General features: G+C 41.7%; 1 protein-coding gene across 4 annotated transcripts; it reads left to right on the top strand.

Moving 5' to 3' along the window:
- The first annotated feature begins 1,000 nt into the window (after positions 1-1,000).
- LOC117563727 (homeotic protein spalt-major) lies at positions 1,001-18,471 on the top strand. Of its 4 annotated transcripts, none has more exons than XM_034242199.2 (7): positions 1,001-1,460; positions 10,557-13,591; positions 14,141-14,298; positions 16,597-16,921; positions 16,993-17,225; positions 17,310-17,519; positions 17,778-18,471. In XM_034242199.2, exons 2-7 carry the CDS (start codon positions 10,690-10,692, stop codon positions 18,228-18,230), a joined length of 4,281 nt encoding a protein of 1,426 aa, XP_034098090.1. In that variant the 5' UTR covers positions 1,001-1,460; positions 10,557-10,689; the 3' UTR covers positions 18,231-18,471. The 4 variants fall into 4 exon arrangements, 3 of the variants coding, with proteins under 3 accessions (XP_034098090.1, XP_034098086.1, XP_034098092.1); XM_034242195.2 differs by lacking the exon at positions 1,001-1,460 and adding an exon at positions 9,545-9,872 and having other exon boundaries at positions 9,945-13,591; XR_007954551.1 differs by lacking the exons at positions 1,001-1,460; positions 16,597-16,921; positions 16,993-17,225; positions 17,310-17,519; positions 17,778-18,471 and adding exons at positions 9,548-9,872; positions 13,643-14,080 and having other exon boundaries at positions 9,945-13,591; positions 14,141-14,287.
- The last annotated feature ends 1,637 nt before the right edge of the window (positions 18,472-20,108 follow it).

Genomic DNA, 20,108 nt, shown 5'->3' with positions numbered 1-20,108 from the left:
GTGGCTCTCTCGCTCTTTCTCTCTTGCGCCGCTGCGCAGCTAATGTTGCTGTCGTTGTTGTTGTTATTGGTGTTGTTGGTCGCTTAAGCTTTTGCAATGCAGAACGAAACGAACACGAAGCGAATATGCTGCTGCCCCCAAACAATGATAGCGACACTTCGATTCGCTGCTGCTGTCGCTGCTGCCGTTGCTGCTTCTGCTGCTGCTGTTGCTGCTGCTGCTGCTGCCTGATGGTGCTGCTGCGTTGTCTCGTTGTGTGCCGTTTCTTGCTCGTTAAATCCATAAAGGACATTCTCTGCTTCGGCTCCAGTCACGGCCAACGCCACGGCCAACGGCAACGGCAACGGCAAAAGCAGCAACAGCAATAGCAACAGCGGCAGCAACAGCGACAGCGCAAGTTGCCAGTTCAGCGACAGCGTCAGTTCAGCCAGCCAGCGAGGCAGGCAGCAGCAGCAGAAGCAGCCGCCACTTCTTGGCTTTGCTTTGGTCAGCCGCCTCAAAGCCGCCAGTTGCAGGTTGTTACTTGCCACTTGCCGCTTGCCAGTGGCCAGTTTATAGCTAATTTGCCATTCACATTAACAGCAGCAACAACAACAACTAAACGGCAGCCAATTATTATTGCCAAAATTTTTGACAGTCGCCGCTGCAAAGCCAGTGGCCAGCTAACGGTTTTTACTACCGCTGCCGTCGTCATCGCCGCCGCCTCCGCCGCCGCCGTCGTCGTCATCGTCGTTGTCGCCGCAACTCACGCACAATACTCGCCTCGCTTTTTTTTTCTCCCGCATCATCTCCAGCGTTAAGTGCGTGCGTGTGTGTGTGTGAGTGTGTGTGCTGCCGTGCGTGTGTGTGTGTGGAGTGGGACACAGCGTGAGTGTGAGTGCGAAGAGTGCGGCGTGCGGGAGCGTGGTAGAGAAGGAGGAGGAGAAGGAGGAGGAGGGGGAAGCAGTACGAGGAAGTTTTTGTGGTCGCGCGTGTTTAATTAATCATAAAAAATGCAAAAAGCATAAAACTCATACGACACAACGCGAAAAATGCAAATGGAAACAAATACAACAACAACAATAATAACAACAACAACAACAACAACAACAGCGACAGCAATAGTCGACACTCTCTCGAAACAAAGGCAAAAACAATTGAAATATGTGCAATAAACGCGATGAAGGTGAAGTGAACTAAAGACAACAAGACAACCAAAACAACAAAAGAATCAAAATCGAAATCGAAATTGAAATTGAAATCGTTCGCAGGATTCACCGAAAACACAAACTATTTTTTGCTGCCGTCGGCGAAATCGAAATTTCGCATCGAACACGTAACAAAGCAAACCAAAAAAAAGTGAGCTCAATAAATCCCACAAAAGCGGATAGGCGATAAAGAAGAAAGCAAAAACCAATTTGGAAACAAGTGAGCCCAACAGAAGAGAGAACAACAACAACTCATTTACAGTTATAATCAAAGTGAGTATCGAGTATATTTCTATAAATTATTAACAACTTTTCTCGAGAAGGGAGAAAATCACCATCATCCCAATATGTTAAAATACTAAAAATTGCTTGAATATTTTGATATATAAGAAATAATTGTCAGGAGAACAGCAGAAGAATTTATTAAAAACATATTAATCATTCCTCATAATTGCATGATTACCTCAAAAAGTAATAAATTATTAACAATGTTAAAAATAAAAGGCAAAACATTACAATGGAAGTGCATTAAATTATTTTCCGATAAACTTATAGTTACACTCTACTAAGAGTCTTCATTTAATATTTAATTCATCAATATTGCTTGTTTAAAATAAGAAGTTCTTACAACTTTCCATCGAAAATATTTTGTACCTTCTTTTACTTTTCTTCGATCTAAACATTTTCAAGAATCGTTAGTATTAAATATTTATCACAACTGTTTTTCACTTTAATATTACTAAATAATATTTTACAATTATAAGAAAAATTTAATTGAATTCACAATTTCGGAAGACTTTAATGCCTAAAGAGCACAAATAAACCTAAAGTTTATTTAAATTATATGATTACCATAAACTAAACTAAATTGAAGTTGTGAAATATTCCGCAAAGTTTTCACAATAGAATCTTATCTAAAAATTAATCGACTTTCTTGCTTTATATATATATTTAAATATAATTATATATAATTTTATATAATTTTGTAAAGCTGTCTTAAGTTCCATTATCTATTGATAATAAAAAAAAAACTCCCACAATTTCATAATAAATTCAGCTACCAAACAGACTTTCAACATCTTAAATATATATGCTTATATCCAAAATTTAAGATGTAGAATATATCTACTATATTTAAGATATTGAATGTTTGGTTGACAGCTGAAAATCACATCTCGTTAGATTGCTTGTGTCAAAGCCAAACTTGTGTCGGACCAAATATAATTGATTAACTTGATTCTCTCATCGAATCGAAATTGTCTGGATAAACCTTTAAAACGTAACCTTCACTTAAGGCATCAGCTTTCTTAGTTTGATGTTCATCTGATGTAATTGCCGCTTCAATATCTTGAATATCTTCTAAATGATTTGCAGTTCCATGAGTTAATGAAGTGCAAGAATCAAAATGCTGCTGATGTGTGTGTGAGTGTGTGTGTGTGTATGTGTTTGAGGCTCAGTTGTTGCCTGAGTGGCGATTATTTAAAATTGACACTTTATGCGAGGACATGCAACCGAAGCAACATCAGCAGCAGCAGCAACAGAATGTTGCATGTCGGGCTTATGTCAAAGTTAACATAAATACAACTATTTTGTGCCTCAGCAGCGTGGCAAGAGATCGGCGGGGGCAGAAGAGGGATTATTGAGGTCTTGACATGGGCACGAGATGCTGTTCCAAGTGTGTGTGCATATATTTGTGTGTGTGTGTGTGTGTTTGTGTGTGAGGTGCAACAACAACAACTTGAACAGAGCAAACAGACGCATGTTGTGAGAGTAAAATTAGCACAGCAACAATGTGTGTGGGTGGGGAGGCGGTGGGGCGTAGGTTAAACGAAAAGATGACAGGTGTCAGGTTCGAGTCGAGTGTGTATCTTGTATCTTGTAGATACACACTGCAGTCAAATGTCAGCAACAGATTGAGATTGAAATGATGAGCTTAATTTTCAATCAAGCAAATCAACTGCAACTACAACCAACTTTTTGAGATACATTGCTCAAGTAAAAGATACAAATGCATTTCGTGCCCCTTTGCCCCTCCCCTATGTAGCATCGCCTAGCGCCTAATGCATTTATTGCCTTAATTAATTTATGAGTCGCGCGATTTCATCTTAACGAAGAGCGCCAACAAAAATGTATCTTGTATCTCAGCGTGCACATTGACATCCCCATGATCATGATCATGATCACGAACATTTTTATCATTCGCATGATGATCTGCTTTCTCGCTGACGGACAATAAATTCATTTACTTTTCGTCGTTTATAAAATTCGAAATGTTTCATGCGCCAGACAATTTTTCATTTTTTTTTTCATTTCATTTCCCTTTTTTTGCTGCTGCCCTCTCTCCCATCCCCCATCATCATTTATTTGTATTTTATTTTCGCTCATTTTTATTGTATATTTATTTTCATTTTAATAAATTCAACACAAAGACAAAGAGGGGGAAAGCAGCGACACAAACAGCCAAAGGAGGGAGGAAAATATTTTTTTGTTATGACAGAAATGTGCGCGTCTATAGAAAAAGTGTCTACACTTTCGACTGTATCTACATTTCGCCAGGCAATTTTTGTTGTCAACTTTTGCCTCGTAAATTTTCATCATTTTCATTTCGAGTTTCCCCATCCACACACATACACACACACACACACACACACACAGAAACACACACACGACGCGCTGTCCAAATATTTGCCAAAAGCCAAAAATATTGTATTATGCTCTGCGATATATTTTTCTACTTTTTCGTTTTTTTCTTCCTATTTGTAATGTGGCCACGTTGAATTTTTCTGCACGCCAAAAATATGCCAACAGATCAGCGCACGCCTCATGCGAATCTATCAGTACTCAAAAGCGGATAGACAGATATTTATTTGTGAATGCATCTGTATCGCGGCTGTTTATTAGAATGCTTGCAACGCTTCAGATTCACATACATTTAATATCTCGTTCATTTTCTATGCGTCTATGTTCAAAAACTTTACAACACTGCAATTTTTATCGTATTCGAAGTTCTGTTTATCTATATTGTAGATAAAGTCAATTTTCATTATTTAAAATATACTCCATAAATTATTTAATAATTCAATTCAACCAAATATTTCTGAAAACATCATCAATGATTGAATTTTGCAACGAAAAATGGTTCATACTATGATCAAAGAAATTTTCTTAAATCCCCATTATTACAATCTAATTCAATTAAGAAATCTACAGTTGAGCTTGTCTGCTACTTATTTTAAAAAAATTTAAAACATTGCAGTATTCTTAAAAGATACCATATGAATATACCAAGAATATAAAAAAACCATACTGAAGACTATATTTGGTATATTGATATAGTACTTCATTCAAAATATAGAGTATAAAATATACCAGCCAAAACAATGAAATCTCTTTTGCAGTAGACGTTTTTTGCCATACAAAAGTATTTTCTAAATAATTGCAACTTTTATTTCAGATCGCAATCAAATTTTCAGGAATCATAAATATTGCAGTTATAGTCTCTTCATTTCTACTTTTTCTTCTTCAAATCCTTAAAATTAGTTTTGTTATTCGATAATTTTGGAATTTTGGGGCGTGCAAAATTTGAAAACAAACTTGAATAATAATAATAAATACCAACCACTGATCAAGAATATATATACTTCGTCGAAGATGCCTACTTCTCTCTGTTAAATACATTTCCTGCAGTTACAAAGTTATAATACCCTTCTACACCATGGGTAGCAGGTAGACCCTATAAAGTTTATATATTCTTGATCAGCATCAATAGCCGAGACGATCTAGCCATGTCCGTCTGTCTGTCTGTCCGTCTGTCCGTATGAAACACTGGATCTTAGAGACTATAAGAAATAGATCTATAATTTTTTTCGACAGCATTTGTTACGTCTGCACGCAGATTAAGTTTGTTTCAAATTTTTGCCACGCCTACTTTCGCCCCCGCAAATCAAAAAAAAAAACGAATAACAAGCGTAACTTTAAAGCTAGAGCTGCAAATTGTGTATAAAATAATAACAATAGTATTTATGATTTCTGAAAATTTGGTTGCGATCAGATCAAAATTGTCGAGGTTATTAAAGAAATACTTTTGTATGGGCCTACTTACTAGGGGTCTTAGTTGCTTTGGCTGACAATCTATTATATTGTGCCGTCTATGGTATATTTTGAATACGGTACTATATCGATATACCAAATATACCATTTTGTATATTTTTGGTATTGTGTAGTATTTTGGTATATTTTGAAAATAATACCACAATATTTTGCTTTAATTCAAAATGGGTAGCGGGTATCTCACAGTCGAGCACACTCGACTGTAACTTTCTTACTTGTTTTTACTATAAAATACAGCAAGCGAAATATAATTAAATGATCACTTCCAAGATTGTATTTGTGAAACTTATAGCAAAGTCATCTATGAATATGAGACAGATCTTACACATCGGTATATAATTAATTGTTGAACACAATATGAGTTTTTAACAGAAACGAAGGCAGAAAAAGCACAATGAAAATGCGAAAATATTAAAAATGATGCAAACGTTTATCGAAAGTGGCTAAAACAAGAGGACAGAAATGTGTTTGTTTGTATGCGTGTGCACAAGCTATAAACATTTATGCCCAGAAGGTGCAGGGGAAGAGGGGTTAGGATTGACTGCATGTGTGTGAATGTCTGTATGTGTGTGTGTGAGTGTGTGGAGAGTACTTTGCATAGATTGTCCACTTTAGATTAAGCCATGAATAATTTATGTGCGTCTCTTATGATTTTAATTGTTTGCAATGGCAGCTTAACAACTCTTCCTTCAACTCCCCGCCTCTCCCCTGCCCACTTCGCGTCACAATTTCCCCTCCAAAGTTCTTTCTCTGTCACACACACACTCACAGTGCATAAGTAACTGGCCTTTATTATTCCTTTAGTGAAGAAAAAACATAAAAACGAAAGCAGAGCAGAGCAGGAGAAAAACAAAATAGCGCCCAAAAGCAAATGCAAAACAATACAAATTCATCTACAAGGCACAAGGCTGAGAGTGTGTGTGTGTGTGCTCTCCGTGGATCCCCTCTTTCCTTTGGTCACTTGGCATTGGTCTGCTTTATCCACTTCTGCTTCTTTTCCGTTCTCTGTTGCTTTGGCTTGTCCTGCCTTGTGTGCTCTCCCTTTCTCACGACCTATCGACTTTGCTCTTCTTCTCTTTCTCCTGCTCTTCGGTCAGCTGACACGCAGACATTTGCATTTAACACACACACACGCACACATTTAAACACAAACGGGCGTCGTCCATTTCATGTACTGTGTGTGTGGCGCCTGCTTCGCTTCGTCTCCCCCCCACCCCGTCCGATAGCCTTTCTGGTCAACAGCCACCCGCGGCGTCTGCAGCTCAACTGGTTGCCCGGTCTCCACTCCCCCTCCATCTCTCTGTCACTCTCCCTCTCTGCCCGTCTTTAAAGCGAGCCCTTTCCGGCTGCTTTTGGACTGCAACTCGAAGTCATCGTCGTTGTAGTCTTTGTTGTTGTTGTTGTCGTATCGTCGTTCGTTCCATTTCGTTTCTTTCTCAAAAATTATATGAAAATTATACCAATTCAACTCATAAAATTTTTTCAGCTTAATAAATTTGCAGACATTTTGTTCGGCATGGATCCGGTTCCAGCTCCATCTCCATCTCCAGCTCCCATTCGAATTCGAATTCTCATTCCCATTACAATTCCCATTCCCATTTTCATTTCCATTCCCATGCTCAGTTCAGTTCCAGTTGAAGTGCTAACGCCTGAGCCTTCATTGGCTGCCTCTTCTCTTTGGCATTTTAAATACTGCAACTGATTTTAACCACGACTACACTTTTGCCCTTCTTCGTTCACACTACTGCAATGTGCTTGTATTTTTTCACTACATACACGTATTAAATGAAGCTCATAAATTTTGACGCAATCCATTCTTATTTTTCCTCCCTCATTTTTGTCCTTATTTTCTTAATGTTCGGCAAACAGAAAATACTTATGTTATGCTGCTTTTCGATTGATGAAAATCAGAATGAATGAAGGAAAATTCTCACTAAAGCTTAGTTATTTATTACTCTAGTAACAAGAAAAAGAAACATATTCTCGTTTTACATAAGAAATAAATAATTAAAAGTATTTAGCTGATTTTCCTATTTAGGTGTACTTTTTTGTAAACTATAAATCAGATATTAATAATAAATAAAAGTGATTTTCCAAAATTATAAAAGTTTTATATTTTTAAAGTCACTTTTATTTATTCCAATAATAAGAATTAGTACGTATTACTTGCGTGAGATCGAAAAATACTTAATACTTATTGGTTAGCTAGTGCTATAGAAATATGCAATGTTAATGAATCAAATGATGAACAATAGTTATTGGCTGACAATTGTGTTCAGAATTGAAATTCAAACAGATCCAGGCAAGGCAGTGATCTGTCGATCGATTTGAAGAACAACAGATCTCAATCAATATATCTACGAGCATAGCAATCATTTAATCAATTGTTTATTTTACCGCCACGTTGCGGGCAAATCATTCATTCAGTCAAATTTCTAGCCGGATATACTTGTATCTTGCCCCAACTGGGTGCAAGTGGAGCTATTTATGTGTCCATGTGCGTTTCTGTGTGCGTGTGTGCCATCAATCAATCAAGCAAATTGCATAGAATTTTGATCTGTATCCGCTGTGGATAAAACCAATTTTCGATAGAATGATTGACGCTTTGTTGTATATCTCAGATACAATATTTATCCGGACGAGTAACTGAAACCCGAAGAAGAAAGATTTAAAGTTCCTTTCAAGTTGAACGCCAGCACGCGGACCACCTGCTGACAGGAAGCTCTATCTTGAAAAAATCGGCCGGAATGACAAAGGAAATAAAAACATACTGTGCACTCGTTGTGGAATTCGAAGTAGATTTCGATTCAGATTTCAGATTCGGATTCCATTGGAAAAAGTGCCAAAGAAACCTAAAGTTGAAGCAATTGCATAAGTTTTATGTTTTTGGCTGTGCGTAAATCGCTCAAGAAATCAGCTCAAGTGGAATAAGTTGTGGCTACTGGCATTACTTGTATTCGGTCAACACCTTCAAGGCGTCCTAAGCAAGCACTCGGGCATCTTGACTCCCAACCACCCACAAGTTTCCACAATCTCAGTCGCAATGTGAGATTCCCTTTCCTGCCTCATTCAGCTATGGGAAAAGCGCGTCGACTACTGCATTAAACAAATTGATTTCGGATGAGCCCATTGATAGAAATACTATACGATGTGTGTGCGCCGATGATTTCGAGTGCGGCCTGTCCCAATCGATATGGATAGGAGTAAAGTATAGTATCTTATGTATAGTACACTGGTCTGTATCTGTATGATTTCTCTAAGAATGGGACTAGAGTCTGCTGAGTGGGGAGTGTGTGCGTGTGTGTGTTTACCTTTGCCAATAAATTCACTTAATTGCCGGGAAATAATCATAAAGCAATCGGCCGTAATGTGAATGCTACTTGGTCTCGTTCTCGTACAGCAAACTCCAATCTTAGCACACGTTCGCATCGATTATTGTGAAATATTCTGCCCAATTTCGTATTAAAATTACGAATCTTTCTTATGGTTATCCGAGTGTATACCACGGCGAAGGCTAACTCACGAATGCATCGGAATTATGGGGAAATCGATTTCTGACTAAAATTTATGTTCTCTTCGCCAACTTATTTTTGATTTTCTCTTTTTTTGCTCACAATACGAAATCACATAGTGGAAATGAATTAGGAAATGAATTAAGATGACTACCAAAATATAATGGGATAATCGAACTCCTACATTTCCTACATTTTTCTATATTTTCCTATATTATCAGCTTATATAGATTTAATACCTCATAATGAAGTATTTCGATTGCAAGTGAGTGAGAGCTCGACTGCTAAGACAAGGTTCGATTCGTAGAATAGTATTTAGAACCCCCTCATTCTAATCATTTTACAGCTATTGAAACTAGTATGCTTCTCTTAAAGAGTAATTTCTCTTAAATTATAATTAACAAAATAAATACATACAAGATTGATAAAGAGGCAGTAACATTAAAGTCTGAACGTTTAGATCTTAGTCAATAATATGAAAATCTAAAAACAGTTTAAATCAAAAATTTCCCCAATAATCATTATGGAGTATTAAAAAATTAAATTAAAGTAAAAACGAAATGCTTGTGTTGTAAGTTATATAATGATTTAAGCGAATCGAATGTATCTACAAAGTTTACCTACAAAATAATTTGTATATTTTTATGTCGTAACATAGTTCTTATCAGAACTGAAGCCCAGCACTGAGTATGTTGTATTCGGTCATTTAATTTTTTAACTATTAAAACACAGTAAGCGTTTAATTGCATTTATAAACTCTTTCGATATTTAACTAAAGAAATTCATAAGTAAGTAGGACAATGTACTCGATTCGTTATTTGGCGCCGTTCTGTTCGCGTGTTCTAGTTCCACAGCTGAGTCGCTGTTTGGGTGCGAGAAGTTCCAGTTCCTCCTTGGCCAATAACTCAGCCAAGTTATTTACGTTTGGCAATATCGGTTATAGTGGCACAAATCCCAATGCGAGGAGAAACTTTATCACACGATAATGTGAGTCTTTGCATACAGTTCAATTGATTCATTTCAATGGTTGTGGAGTGTCAGAGTGGACAGTAGGCAATATAGGGTGGGTAGTATTTCCGTGTGTTACGCGGTAACCATATCGCAATCAGTTCTATAGATATCGTCCTATTCCTAGATGGGATTGCGACGTGTCGCGTAGAGACAGTTGGAAATTGTCAACAAGTAAATTAGCCATAGCCGGAATCGAAATCGAATGGGACCAAAGCAAAGTTATGCTGAGTGATTCCAAGTAATATATCAATAAATTATCCAACTCCAACACCAACTCCAAGCTCAAGCTGAATCTGAAGCCTCATGCAAAACGCGTAACGAGCTTCGACCAGTTCAATAATCCCCCTTGGATGAGGAAAGTCCAAAAAACATTTATCCGATACCTCCGATGCGATGTCGATGGTGATGGTGATGACGATTGTGATTGCGATACCGATATATAGTTTTTATTCTAAATAGATATTGCACATGTGGCGGGTGGTTCGATGGCTCGTTCTGTAGGCCAAAATTAAGTTATACGCCCCTAATAATATGCAATGCGTTCATTTATTCATCGCCTTTAAGTTGCGACACCACAAGCTATTCATATATTCAAAAATTTATCATAAAGTCTGACCGGGTCGGACCCTTCTTACGCGACCGGCTCGTTATAGGAATCTAAAGCGGAAAGCTCAGTTTCTTATTCTCTTACGTTTGCTGTTGCTCAATCCGAAATCTTCTTTTGATCTATCCACAGCGCCCATGACCAGCAGCAGCAGAAGAGCCGGAGCCACAGCTAAACTAAATATCAGATTATAGCCGACAATCGGAATCTCTTCCAGCTGCTCTTGTTAGGCGGAGCAGTCGGGGAAGAGGCGATCCTAGGCATAATGTGTTCAATATTTCGTAATCGCATCAATTACCGGGGCACAGGTACACGCAGTACAACATCTGCTGGTAGTGGCAGCTCGACAGGTGCCGGAGCTGTTTCTGGAGCAGGAGTTGGGGATAGAGATAATCTGCTGGCCAAGGAACTCAATGCCGACAGCAACAACAACGGCAGTATAGCGGATGAGGTGCCACAACTTCATCCGAATGCAGGAACAGATGGAGAACTACCAATGGAAGTATCGGTGGAAACATCCTTGCCATCGTTGAATGAAGACCAGCAGCCGGAGAACAGCAATGAGGCTTTGGATCTTTCCGTAATCTCTGGCAGTCGATTGCCCACATCGGGGCACGTCGCACTTGAAGCTTTACAACATACCAAAGTGGCGGTGGCGCAGTTCGCCGCAACGGCGCTAGCAGGAGCAGCCGATCCCAGCGATCTGGCCATGGTACAGTCGACGATCTTCAATGTGCAGCGCCAACATCTGATGCAACTGCAGCTCATCCAGCATCTACAGAGTCAATTGAAGAGGGCCGGAGGCGTGGTCGCTGCTCTCAGCAGGCAGGGGCGGAACGATGAAGAGCGCGACGACGTGGAAGAGGAGGAAGATGCGGAAGTGGAGGCGGAAGCGGAGGTTGAGGAACAGAAGGTGCGAGAGACCGAGCAGGAATATCTGGTCAAGGGAAAGCCAAGGATGAATGGTGAAGTGCTCGAGGATGACCACGTGCGGCTTAAGGAGAGTTTAAAGACTGATGGGCATAACTTGACCTTGGAAATGGCAATCGAGTGCAATAAGGAAAGTGAAGGCGAACGGGAAAGAGAGCGAGAAAGAGAGCACATCAAGCGGGAGGATGAGCGCGAGATTGAGGCGGAAGTCGAACCCGAGACGGAGAATGAGTATCAACCGCTAATGTGCGATATCAGCTCCAGTCTGGCATCGAGTATTATCACCAACCACGACCCGCCGCCAGCGCCCAATGAGCCCAACTGCCTGGAGATGCTGCAACGCCGCACGGAGGAGGTATTGGATTCCGCATCGCAGAGCCTTCATGCTGCACAAATGCAAGAGGAGTACTCGGAATATGCCTCGAAAGAAGCACAGAGTCGCGGAGAGATCTTTAAGCATCGCTGTAAGTATTGCGGCAAGATCTTTGGCAGCTACTCAGCCCTGCAGATCCATCTGCGTTCCCACACCGGTGAACGACCCTTCCACTGCAACGTGTGTGGCAGCAAGTTCACAACTAAAGGTAATCTTAAAGTCCACTACCAGCGTCACACTCAGATCTTTCCTCCCATGATGCTGCCGCCTGTAGTAAATGGAGGGGCCATAGCAGGCGCAGGAGGAGGATCATCCTCGGGAAGTGCAGAACAATTTGCCGCTCTGACGCCAATTCGGTTACCCTTTGTGCCACCCGCGCCTCTTGCACCGCCACCACCACCTAGCAGAGATCCTTGTGCCCAGGAGCAGCAGCAAGCGCAGTCAATACAGCAGATTCATCAACAGCAAGAGCAACAAATGCTTCCGCAGGCAGAGGATCTCAGTAAGTCGATTCGGGAGAAGTCTCAATCGCCCCTTGAACGTGCACAGACACCAACACCAAGTCCCATCCTACCTCCCATTCCTGTCATAACACCAAGCAAATCCGTGTCCGATCGTAATAGATGCCAGAGCGTAGTTCCAATGGATCCCTCACCTGAGAAACAAGAAAAGGAGAAGCCCAAAGATAGTCCCAAGCCAAGTCAAACGACACCCCGTCGGAATGGCAGTGTGCGAAAGCGACAGACAAGCAATGCAGGCAGTCCGCCAGGCGAGGATAGAGCGGCAGAGCATGCTGAGCATTTGCACATTGCCAAGCTCGTGCGTCGCTCCTCCGCTAGCAGGGATGGCTCATTGGGTCTGCCTGCCGGAACGGGGGCCGGAGAGTATTCACTGGCGCAGATGGAACGCATCATAGACAAGTCATGGGAGGATCTAATTGAGATAGACAAGACATCGGAGACGTCGAAGCTTCAGCAGCTGGTGGACAATATTGAGAACAAGTTGACGGATCCTAATCAGTGTATCTTCTGCCAAAAGGTTATGTCTTGCCGCAGCTCCCTTCAGATGCATATTAGAACCCACACAGGTGAAAGACCCTTTCGATGCAAGATTTGTGGACGTGCCTTTGCCACCAAAGGCAATCTGAAGGCACACATGAGCATACACAAAATCAAACCGCCCATGCGTAGTCAGTTCAAATGTCCTGTGTGCCATCAGAAGTTCTCCAATGGCATCATTCTTCAGCAGCACATTCGCATCCACACTATGGATGATGGTAGCGCTGTGCAAGGTCAAGGGCAGAGCCAGAGTCTAGGAGCTGGCGATATCGAACGTCTGGGCATTGAGGATCAGAACTCAAACAAGTCATTGGGTACTTCAGACACCCTGGACTTCTCCACCACTATCTCTGATCACTCAGGACAACGTTCCGAGTCGTCGCAGGGCGGCGACTTCGATGAGTTCATGACCATGGACAGCACAGACGATTCGCGTGACAATTCGAGTGCCACAACAATCACCACAACGCCTCTGGACAGAGAAAGAGAAAGAGATCGAGACAGACGACCCACTGCTCATGATTGCTGTGATGAACGTTCCAGATCCGATTTGGAGGGTGGTGGACGCGAAAGTACCAACGGTACCGAACTGCCTCCCATGGATCTCTCATCTCCATCGTCGGCAGCTGCGGCAGCGGCCCGTCTCTTTGGCGTAAACAACGGTGGAGCGGTGTTACCCATGCACGGCATGCCCCTGCTACCCCCAAATCTGCTGTTGATGGCCGCAGCTCGCGAGGAGATGCACGCCCTAGGACAGGCACATGCCAAGTTTCCGCTGTTGCCCTTCGGACCGCTCGGATTTATGGGTAAGTCGACTACCGATTGCTGAATGCAGGCTGACGAGTATCGTCTGACAGTGCGCAAGATGACAAAGCTGCTTTGTCTGCCACCTTTGACCTCATTGCGACGATTTACGCAGCGACAGAAGCGAAAGGGGAAGCTCGATAAATCTGCGCACTTGGCGCGACATAACTCAATTGGACCAAGACAAAAGCCGCCCATCTCCCATCCCTCTATCTCCCCATCATCAGCGCGTCTGCCTATGCCAAAATTCCGCAATTTATTTATAAACTTTTCGCGCATTTTCAATTCCAATACATCACGATCGGTTAGTAGCCTAGTGCGAAGAAGAAGTAAGAGAGATGGGTATGGGAGGATGGGGATGGGTCCCTCAATGAATTACGTTCTGTTGTGAGATCGCAACGTCATTATGTCACAACATTTTACTCTGATGGAAATTTATTATATCGAAGTTTCGATTTCGATTTCCCATTGTCGCGTCCGCACGTGTTCTTGTGAGTAATCATCTGTTTCCCGTTTGCCCCTTTCCCCTTTTCATTCACCCGCGAATTTAGGTCTGCAACCGCCCCCCAATGTGTGCAACTTGTGCTTCAAGATGCTACCCAGTCTCCCCGCCTTGGAGGCCCATCTGCAATGCGAACATGCCAAAGAAGTTACAATTCTCTCGGTCCGCACCCACACTAACGAAGCGACGTCACCACACGCAGCCAAGGTAAGCAATAGTAATACAACAAACTTCGGTCTTTAGAAAATATTTACTTATGCATAAATATAACATTCTTTTTTATGGAATTTTGTATACATATTAGGAAATTTATTTATTTTCTTTTAAAAGATTTTAAAAGTTCCATCCAAATATAATAGAATATTTACAAACAGCGTTGGCTTGAAATATGATTTTGTGCAATATAAATAAATCATGGAACGATTATAAGTTATTATCTTTTAAGTCTTCAATATTAAACGAAACTTGCTAATTTGCAATAATACAAAAATATGTTTTGAAAATAAACGAGTGCTTAAAAAAAAGATGGTTAGTAGCAGCAAACACATTCGTGTCGTAGATTACTTATGTAAATGATTTGGATTTATATTTAGTATTTTCTTTTTTATTATTTTTTATATAAATATGTAAGACTAAAGGTTTTACTAGTAGCTGCTCATCCGTTCGCCTGGTGAAGCATCCTCTCCATCGCCACCTTCCTTAAATGATGTGAACTAATGCCAGATGTGATGAGGCAAAGGCTAAGCAAGTTGTGTAGATTGCTTGGCCTTGGCTGAGCATCATTAATTAAATTGTTATGGCCTGAAGTGCTCTGAGAAGTTGTCGGGAATGAACGGCCCTATATGGAGTGCAGCTGGAGCTGGCAAGTAAGCTCCTGTTTAGGCCAAACAAATTATGAGCTTATTATTAATTGTTCATTTCTCACTAGACAGAGAGGGAGAGGTAGAGAGAGTGTGAGGTCAAGAAAGCGGGGAAGAGAGAAGTAAGCATTATTATAAGGAAATTGTGGCGAGTTGCATAGTTTGCCTTAATTGTTGCCGTTCCGCTTGACGGTTGCAGTAAAGAGGCTGCCAGTTGCTAGCTTCAGATTGATTCTCTTAAAGCAAAAGCGCTTGGATTACATCGCACAACAATGCCAATTATTTATTAAAGTGCGTTCGTCTTCGAGCTTGATATTAGGAATGCCACTACTGCCAGTGGGGCGAGGGGAAACGGAGGGCGGGGAGTGCCTGTCTACCCATAATTTAAGTACAAATGCGAGTATTAATATTTAAGAATGTCTAGCACAATCGTCGCATCATCATGTTTTGTTGCTGTTTCTGGTTTGTGGTTCTGTCGCACAATGCGGTATAGTGTCTATGACTAATGACATCGTTCATTATATTTTACATTCTTGGAGTATTTCCAAAATTCTGAGTGCATAAAATGTAAGGCACGATAAAGAATTGAAGTTATTTTAAAAGGGCCTATTTAATTTATCGATTAAATGCCAAGTAGTATTTTTGTTCTACCTTATTCAGATTGTTGACTTAAATCTGATAAGAAATATTTTCGCATTATTGCAAGATTATTTCATTTAATTGAATTACTACGTTTTCATTGGGCCCCTTTGCTTGCTGAACCGCTGCTGGTTTATTCTTTGGCCAAATTGCATTGTGCTATGTAAATGTCATAACATTTTCAGGCTGTAATCAGCCCTGGCATCCCCGGCGACAGTATGTTCTCGAAATATGTTCGCTCTACACATCACTGATGGTCTCCACCACACATGGCACACTGGAAGCGGCTAAGTAGGGGATGCAGCAGGGCGGCGGGGCAGCACTGGGCGTCATCTTTTGCAATAGAAATTCCTAAGTGATTCAAATATTGTAAGTAATTACGAGAATACATTATGATGATGCAAAATTTACGAGTTGGTATCTTATATGTACCAGACCAGACCAGCAACAGAACCAGATGGATGGCCATGGCAACGCCTCGTTCCGCATGCCGCACGCCTCGGGCCTGGTCTCCTCTTTGAGTGAGAGAGGGGCAGGATCGGGGCATTGTGTGTGCCGGATCGGTGGCGGTGTGTGCGATGCATTCAATGCAAATAAATTATGTTACGCTTTATGCAAAATTATTTAATCTTTTGTTTGTCGCGAGGCCCAAGTGGCATGTGGCAAGTGGCAAGTGCGGCATGCAGACAAGCTGATGTCTGTGGGGCAAGTCTGCTGCTCACTCGCTCGTCGAGTCCCCAATTGTTTTGCCATAAAAATATGAGTTGAGACCCGACCGTCGAGGCGGCTTTGTCTGTGCGAGAGATAATTAGTTGGCATAGAAAAATTGTAAATTATGTTCAAAAATAAGAAATAAGATAATTAAGAGGCGCGTCTGGGCCAAACTCTTTCTCCTGAATGGAGTGGGGGACAATGGAGAGTCGGTTGGAGCGATATTAACGCCACATTAACTGGCAAATGCTAAGAAATTAGCGCCCCTTCTGATCGGATCAACCAACAATTTCAGCTCTCTCTCAATCCAAATCTGTTTGCCAAGAAGTCAAAGCCGCCATCGACGCCGACACCAACGCCGACGCCGACTGTGACTCCAACTCCAAATCCGATGCAGGAGCTGATGCTGGCGCCGGCGGAGTCAGTGGCAACTAATGCGGCGTCCATCAAAGAAGATCCCGACTCCCAGCAGCTGCTGGCCGATGAGGCTGGTTGCGAGGGGAGTGCTGCAGCTGCTGTCACGTGCAACAACAATCCTACAACAACGAACAACAGTAGCGCGGGCTTTCAGCAGGAGAGTGCAGCCGATGCGGAGCAGTCCCTGATGAAGATGCAGCTGCGTAAGTATCCCTCAATATCCATCATACGCACCATGAGGCCACCCTCAGCTCATCCCCCGCTCACCACGCAGATGCTCATCGCTTTCCAGCTAGTCCGCTGGACTTTCAGCAGGCCTTGATGTCAGCCGGGCCGCCCAGCTCCAGCCTCGATCCGCCAATAAACAATAAGCACTTCTGCCACGTTTGCCGGCGCAACTTTAGCTCCAGTTCCGCGCTCCAGATCCACATGCGAACCCACACCGGAGACAAGCCCTTTCAATGCAATGTGTGCCAGAAGGCTTTCACTACCAAGGGTAACCTCAAGGTGGGCAACAGCAAGTCCTCTTGTCTGCGGAATTTTCGCTATTCTCTCCTTGGACTCTTTGCTCTTGTCTCTCCTTTTTTGTAGGTTCATATGGGCACGCACATGTGGACCAATCCAACATCGCGTCGTGGTCGTCGCATGTCCTTGGAGCTGCCTATGCGACCTGGACCTGGAACTGGTCCTGGTTCTACTGGAGCCCATGGAACAGCCACTGCCGAGCAGGAATTTATGCAGCGTCGACCTGAACTATTCTTTCCCTATTTGCCACCATTTTTCAACGGAATGCCCCCCAAGGTAAGTCCCATCAATACCATCTCTCTCATTCTCCTTATAGCTTTTGCGAGCGTTTCATTTAACGTTGACGTTGACAAAGTTCACTTAGCTTCTTAAATTGTTTTCCCTAGTGCTCAAGTAATAATAATCACTCTGATCAATTTCGGAGTCTTCATTTAGCCTCTTTTATCTTAATTTCAATTTAATGCCGTTAAGCTATATATAGGTATTCTAAATCACGCATTCCCTAAAATTTTTTAATATTTGCACCTTTCTTAGCCTGGTGAACTAAGTCCTGGTGCCTTTGGAAACATACCGCCTCCGCATTTTGCCAACGGTGCAAAGTATCCATATCCACCGGGTCTGCTGAGTTTTCCAGGCTTTCTAGGTGCAGGCCAGCATCCTCATTCGCATCCCCATCCATACGCCATGGATCGAAGGAGTACCAGCAAGTCGCCAACATCGGAGCCCGCACAGAGTCCATCGTCCCGTGAGGATGAAGGATCGCTGGGCAGCAATATCTGGCATCCCTTGAGTAGCATCAAGCTAGAGAACAATCAAAATGAGAGTACTGGCAACCAAAGCGAACTCGATCAAGATCGGGAACAGGAGGACAATGGAGATGGCGATGGAGTAGAAACTGGAGTTAGAGATGTCGATGAGGATGCAGATGTTGATCCGGAGGCGGGCGTTACAGAGCTTTCAGATCTAATGGCTAGGTCGGAGAAGTAGCCGATGATGAATGATGAATTTGGCCGATTGAAACACACATGGTTTTTGTGGACTACATATCTTGAGCATAAAACTACGCTAAGCTTGATTTAGCACACACACACAGACATAGTCACACCCCCACACACACAAACACACCTACACAAACACTAGCATATATACGCGGTATATACGATATATATTAGTATATGGGATATATCATCTGTGTCTATATAAATATAGTACGAGTAATTGATAGCGATCTTGAAGGCATTTAAATGCATTAAGTCTAGCGATAAGTTGTATAAATTGCGGAGCATGAGCACAGTAAGCGAGAGCGATGGTGGTAGTGTTATCGATAGCGATCGAAATCGATAGCATTTCCAGCATTGATTCTTGACAGCTTTCACACACAATTAACTAATTTTATGGCTACACATAACGATAAACATAATGAATATAAACATATACTTACAAAAGTAGATCACCTTATGTAAACTGTGGTAGTTGCATATAAAAAGTGAAATCTAAAGTCGCAAATGGATATCGAAATCGATCACAAAATTGTCAACGATATCGAAAATCGAATGATCAAAAATAAAGCCGACGTGCAAGTTGCAAAACATTTAATTGATGTGTTTTATTTTCCGGAAGTGGGTTGTATCCACATCCCCTCCTTTCAACTTTTTCAGCGCTTTCTGCAGATTCCGTTATGACGCCAATAAATTTATGCAAATTGACAGCTCTTGGTTGTACATTTTTCCCAAATGTACATTCCAGAAGCGTGTGTTGTGCCACGCTTATCCCATTTATCATACTTACCCTCCTTCCTCCTCCACCAAGACATTTCTCAATCGCCACATAGTACCAACAATTCGAAATTGGAAACAGCCGAACATAACATATGTTGCCTCCGACGTTTTATTAACCAGCTTAAAATACTTAAAACAGTGCATTTGATTATTAATTTTTGCTTAAGATTTTTATTCATTTTATAAATAGTATGTGAATTATCATTTTTTAGTAGTGGGCAATATTCCACACTGATGAAATTTTGCAATCAAGGAGCAAGGAGGGATACGTATGTATATGGTAATATAGTTGATATTGTTAACAACTTTAAATGGATCTTAGTATTCTTATTCTGCTGGATATTTAATCAGTACTGAGTTAAAGTACTCCGGTACCTTTGTACCGGAGAATGCAATGAAATCTGTTGAAATAAACGTTAATTAATTTGGAGTTATGGACTAGTTTATTATACGAATGTTTTGTCTCCGACAAAGACAGAACATTTGTGAATTTCCATTTTCCACAATGTTGCGATTTTCCATAGAAATTTTCCTCATTTCATGGGCGCACATATTTCATATGCGGCTTTTTCCACGGGCCGTAAAGTGTCAGACTGGCAGGGAGCAGAACTATAGAACTATTAACAGGCTGCCCCCAGACCAGAATGCGAGCCATTAAATGCCTTGCGATGCGGAAAAAGGAGAGTGGAGTATGGAAGGAGGGGTGTGAGATGGCTAAGGAGTTGCTGCTGCGTCTGTTTCCAAAGTTGCTAACGAATCTGGCCTCCTGCGTGGCAATGAGAGATGAGAAATTGTGCCATGTCTGGGGCGCAGACAGGCGGCGATTTCAAGATCAAGATTCTAAACAGACAGCCATGTTGCCATGCTTATAATTACCATATGTGGCATACCCAAGGAATTATATGTGCTTGAGGTTGTTGTCAATTCGGGACATACTTTCTCTGCCGGCTAGTTATTCGCTAATGAAATTATGAGCAGGATATTCTCTAGTCTAGCATTCCGATTATGCTTATTTGTCAGCTATGTTATTCATAAGCTCATTTCCCCAGTATTTCTAGTTCCGCCAGATGATTCGGCAAGTGGCCCA

This window comes from Drosophila albomicans, chromosome 2L, assembly GCF_009650485.2.
Source record: "Drosophila albomicans strain 15112-1751.03 chromosome 2L, ASM965048v2, whole genome shotgun sequence".
In the NCBI taxonomy this organism is placed as follows: domain Eukaryota; kingdom Metazoa; phylum Arthropoda; class Insecta; order Diptera; family Drosophilidae; genus Drosophila; species Drosophila albomicans.
The sequence above is the reverse complement of the archived record's forward strand: the minus strand, read 5'-3'. Positions and strand labels throughout refer to the sequence as shown.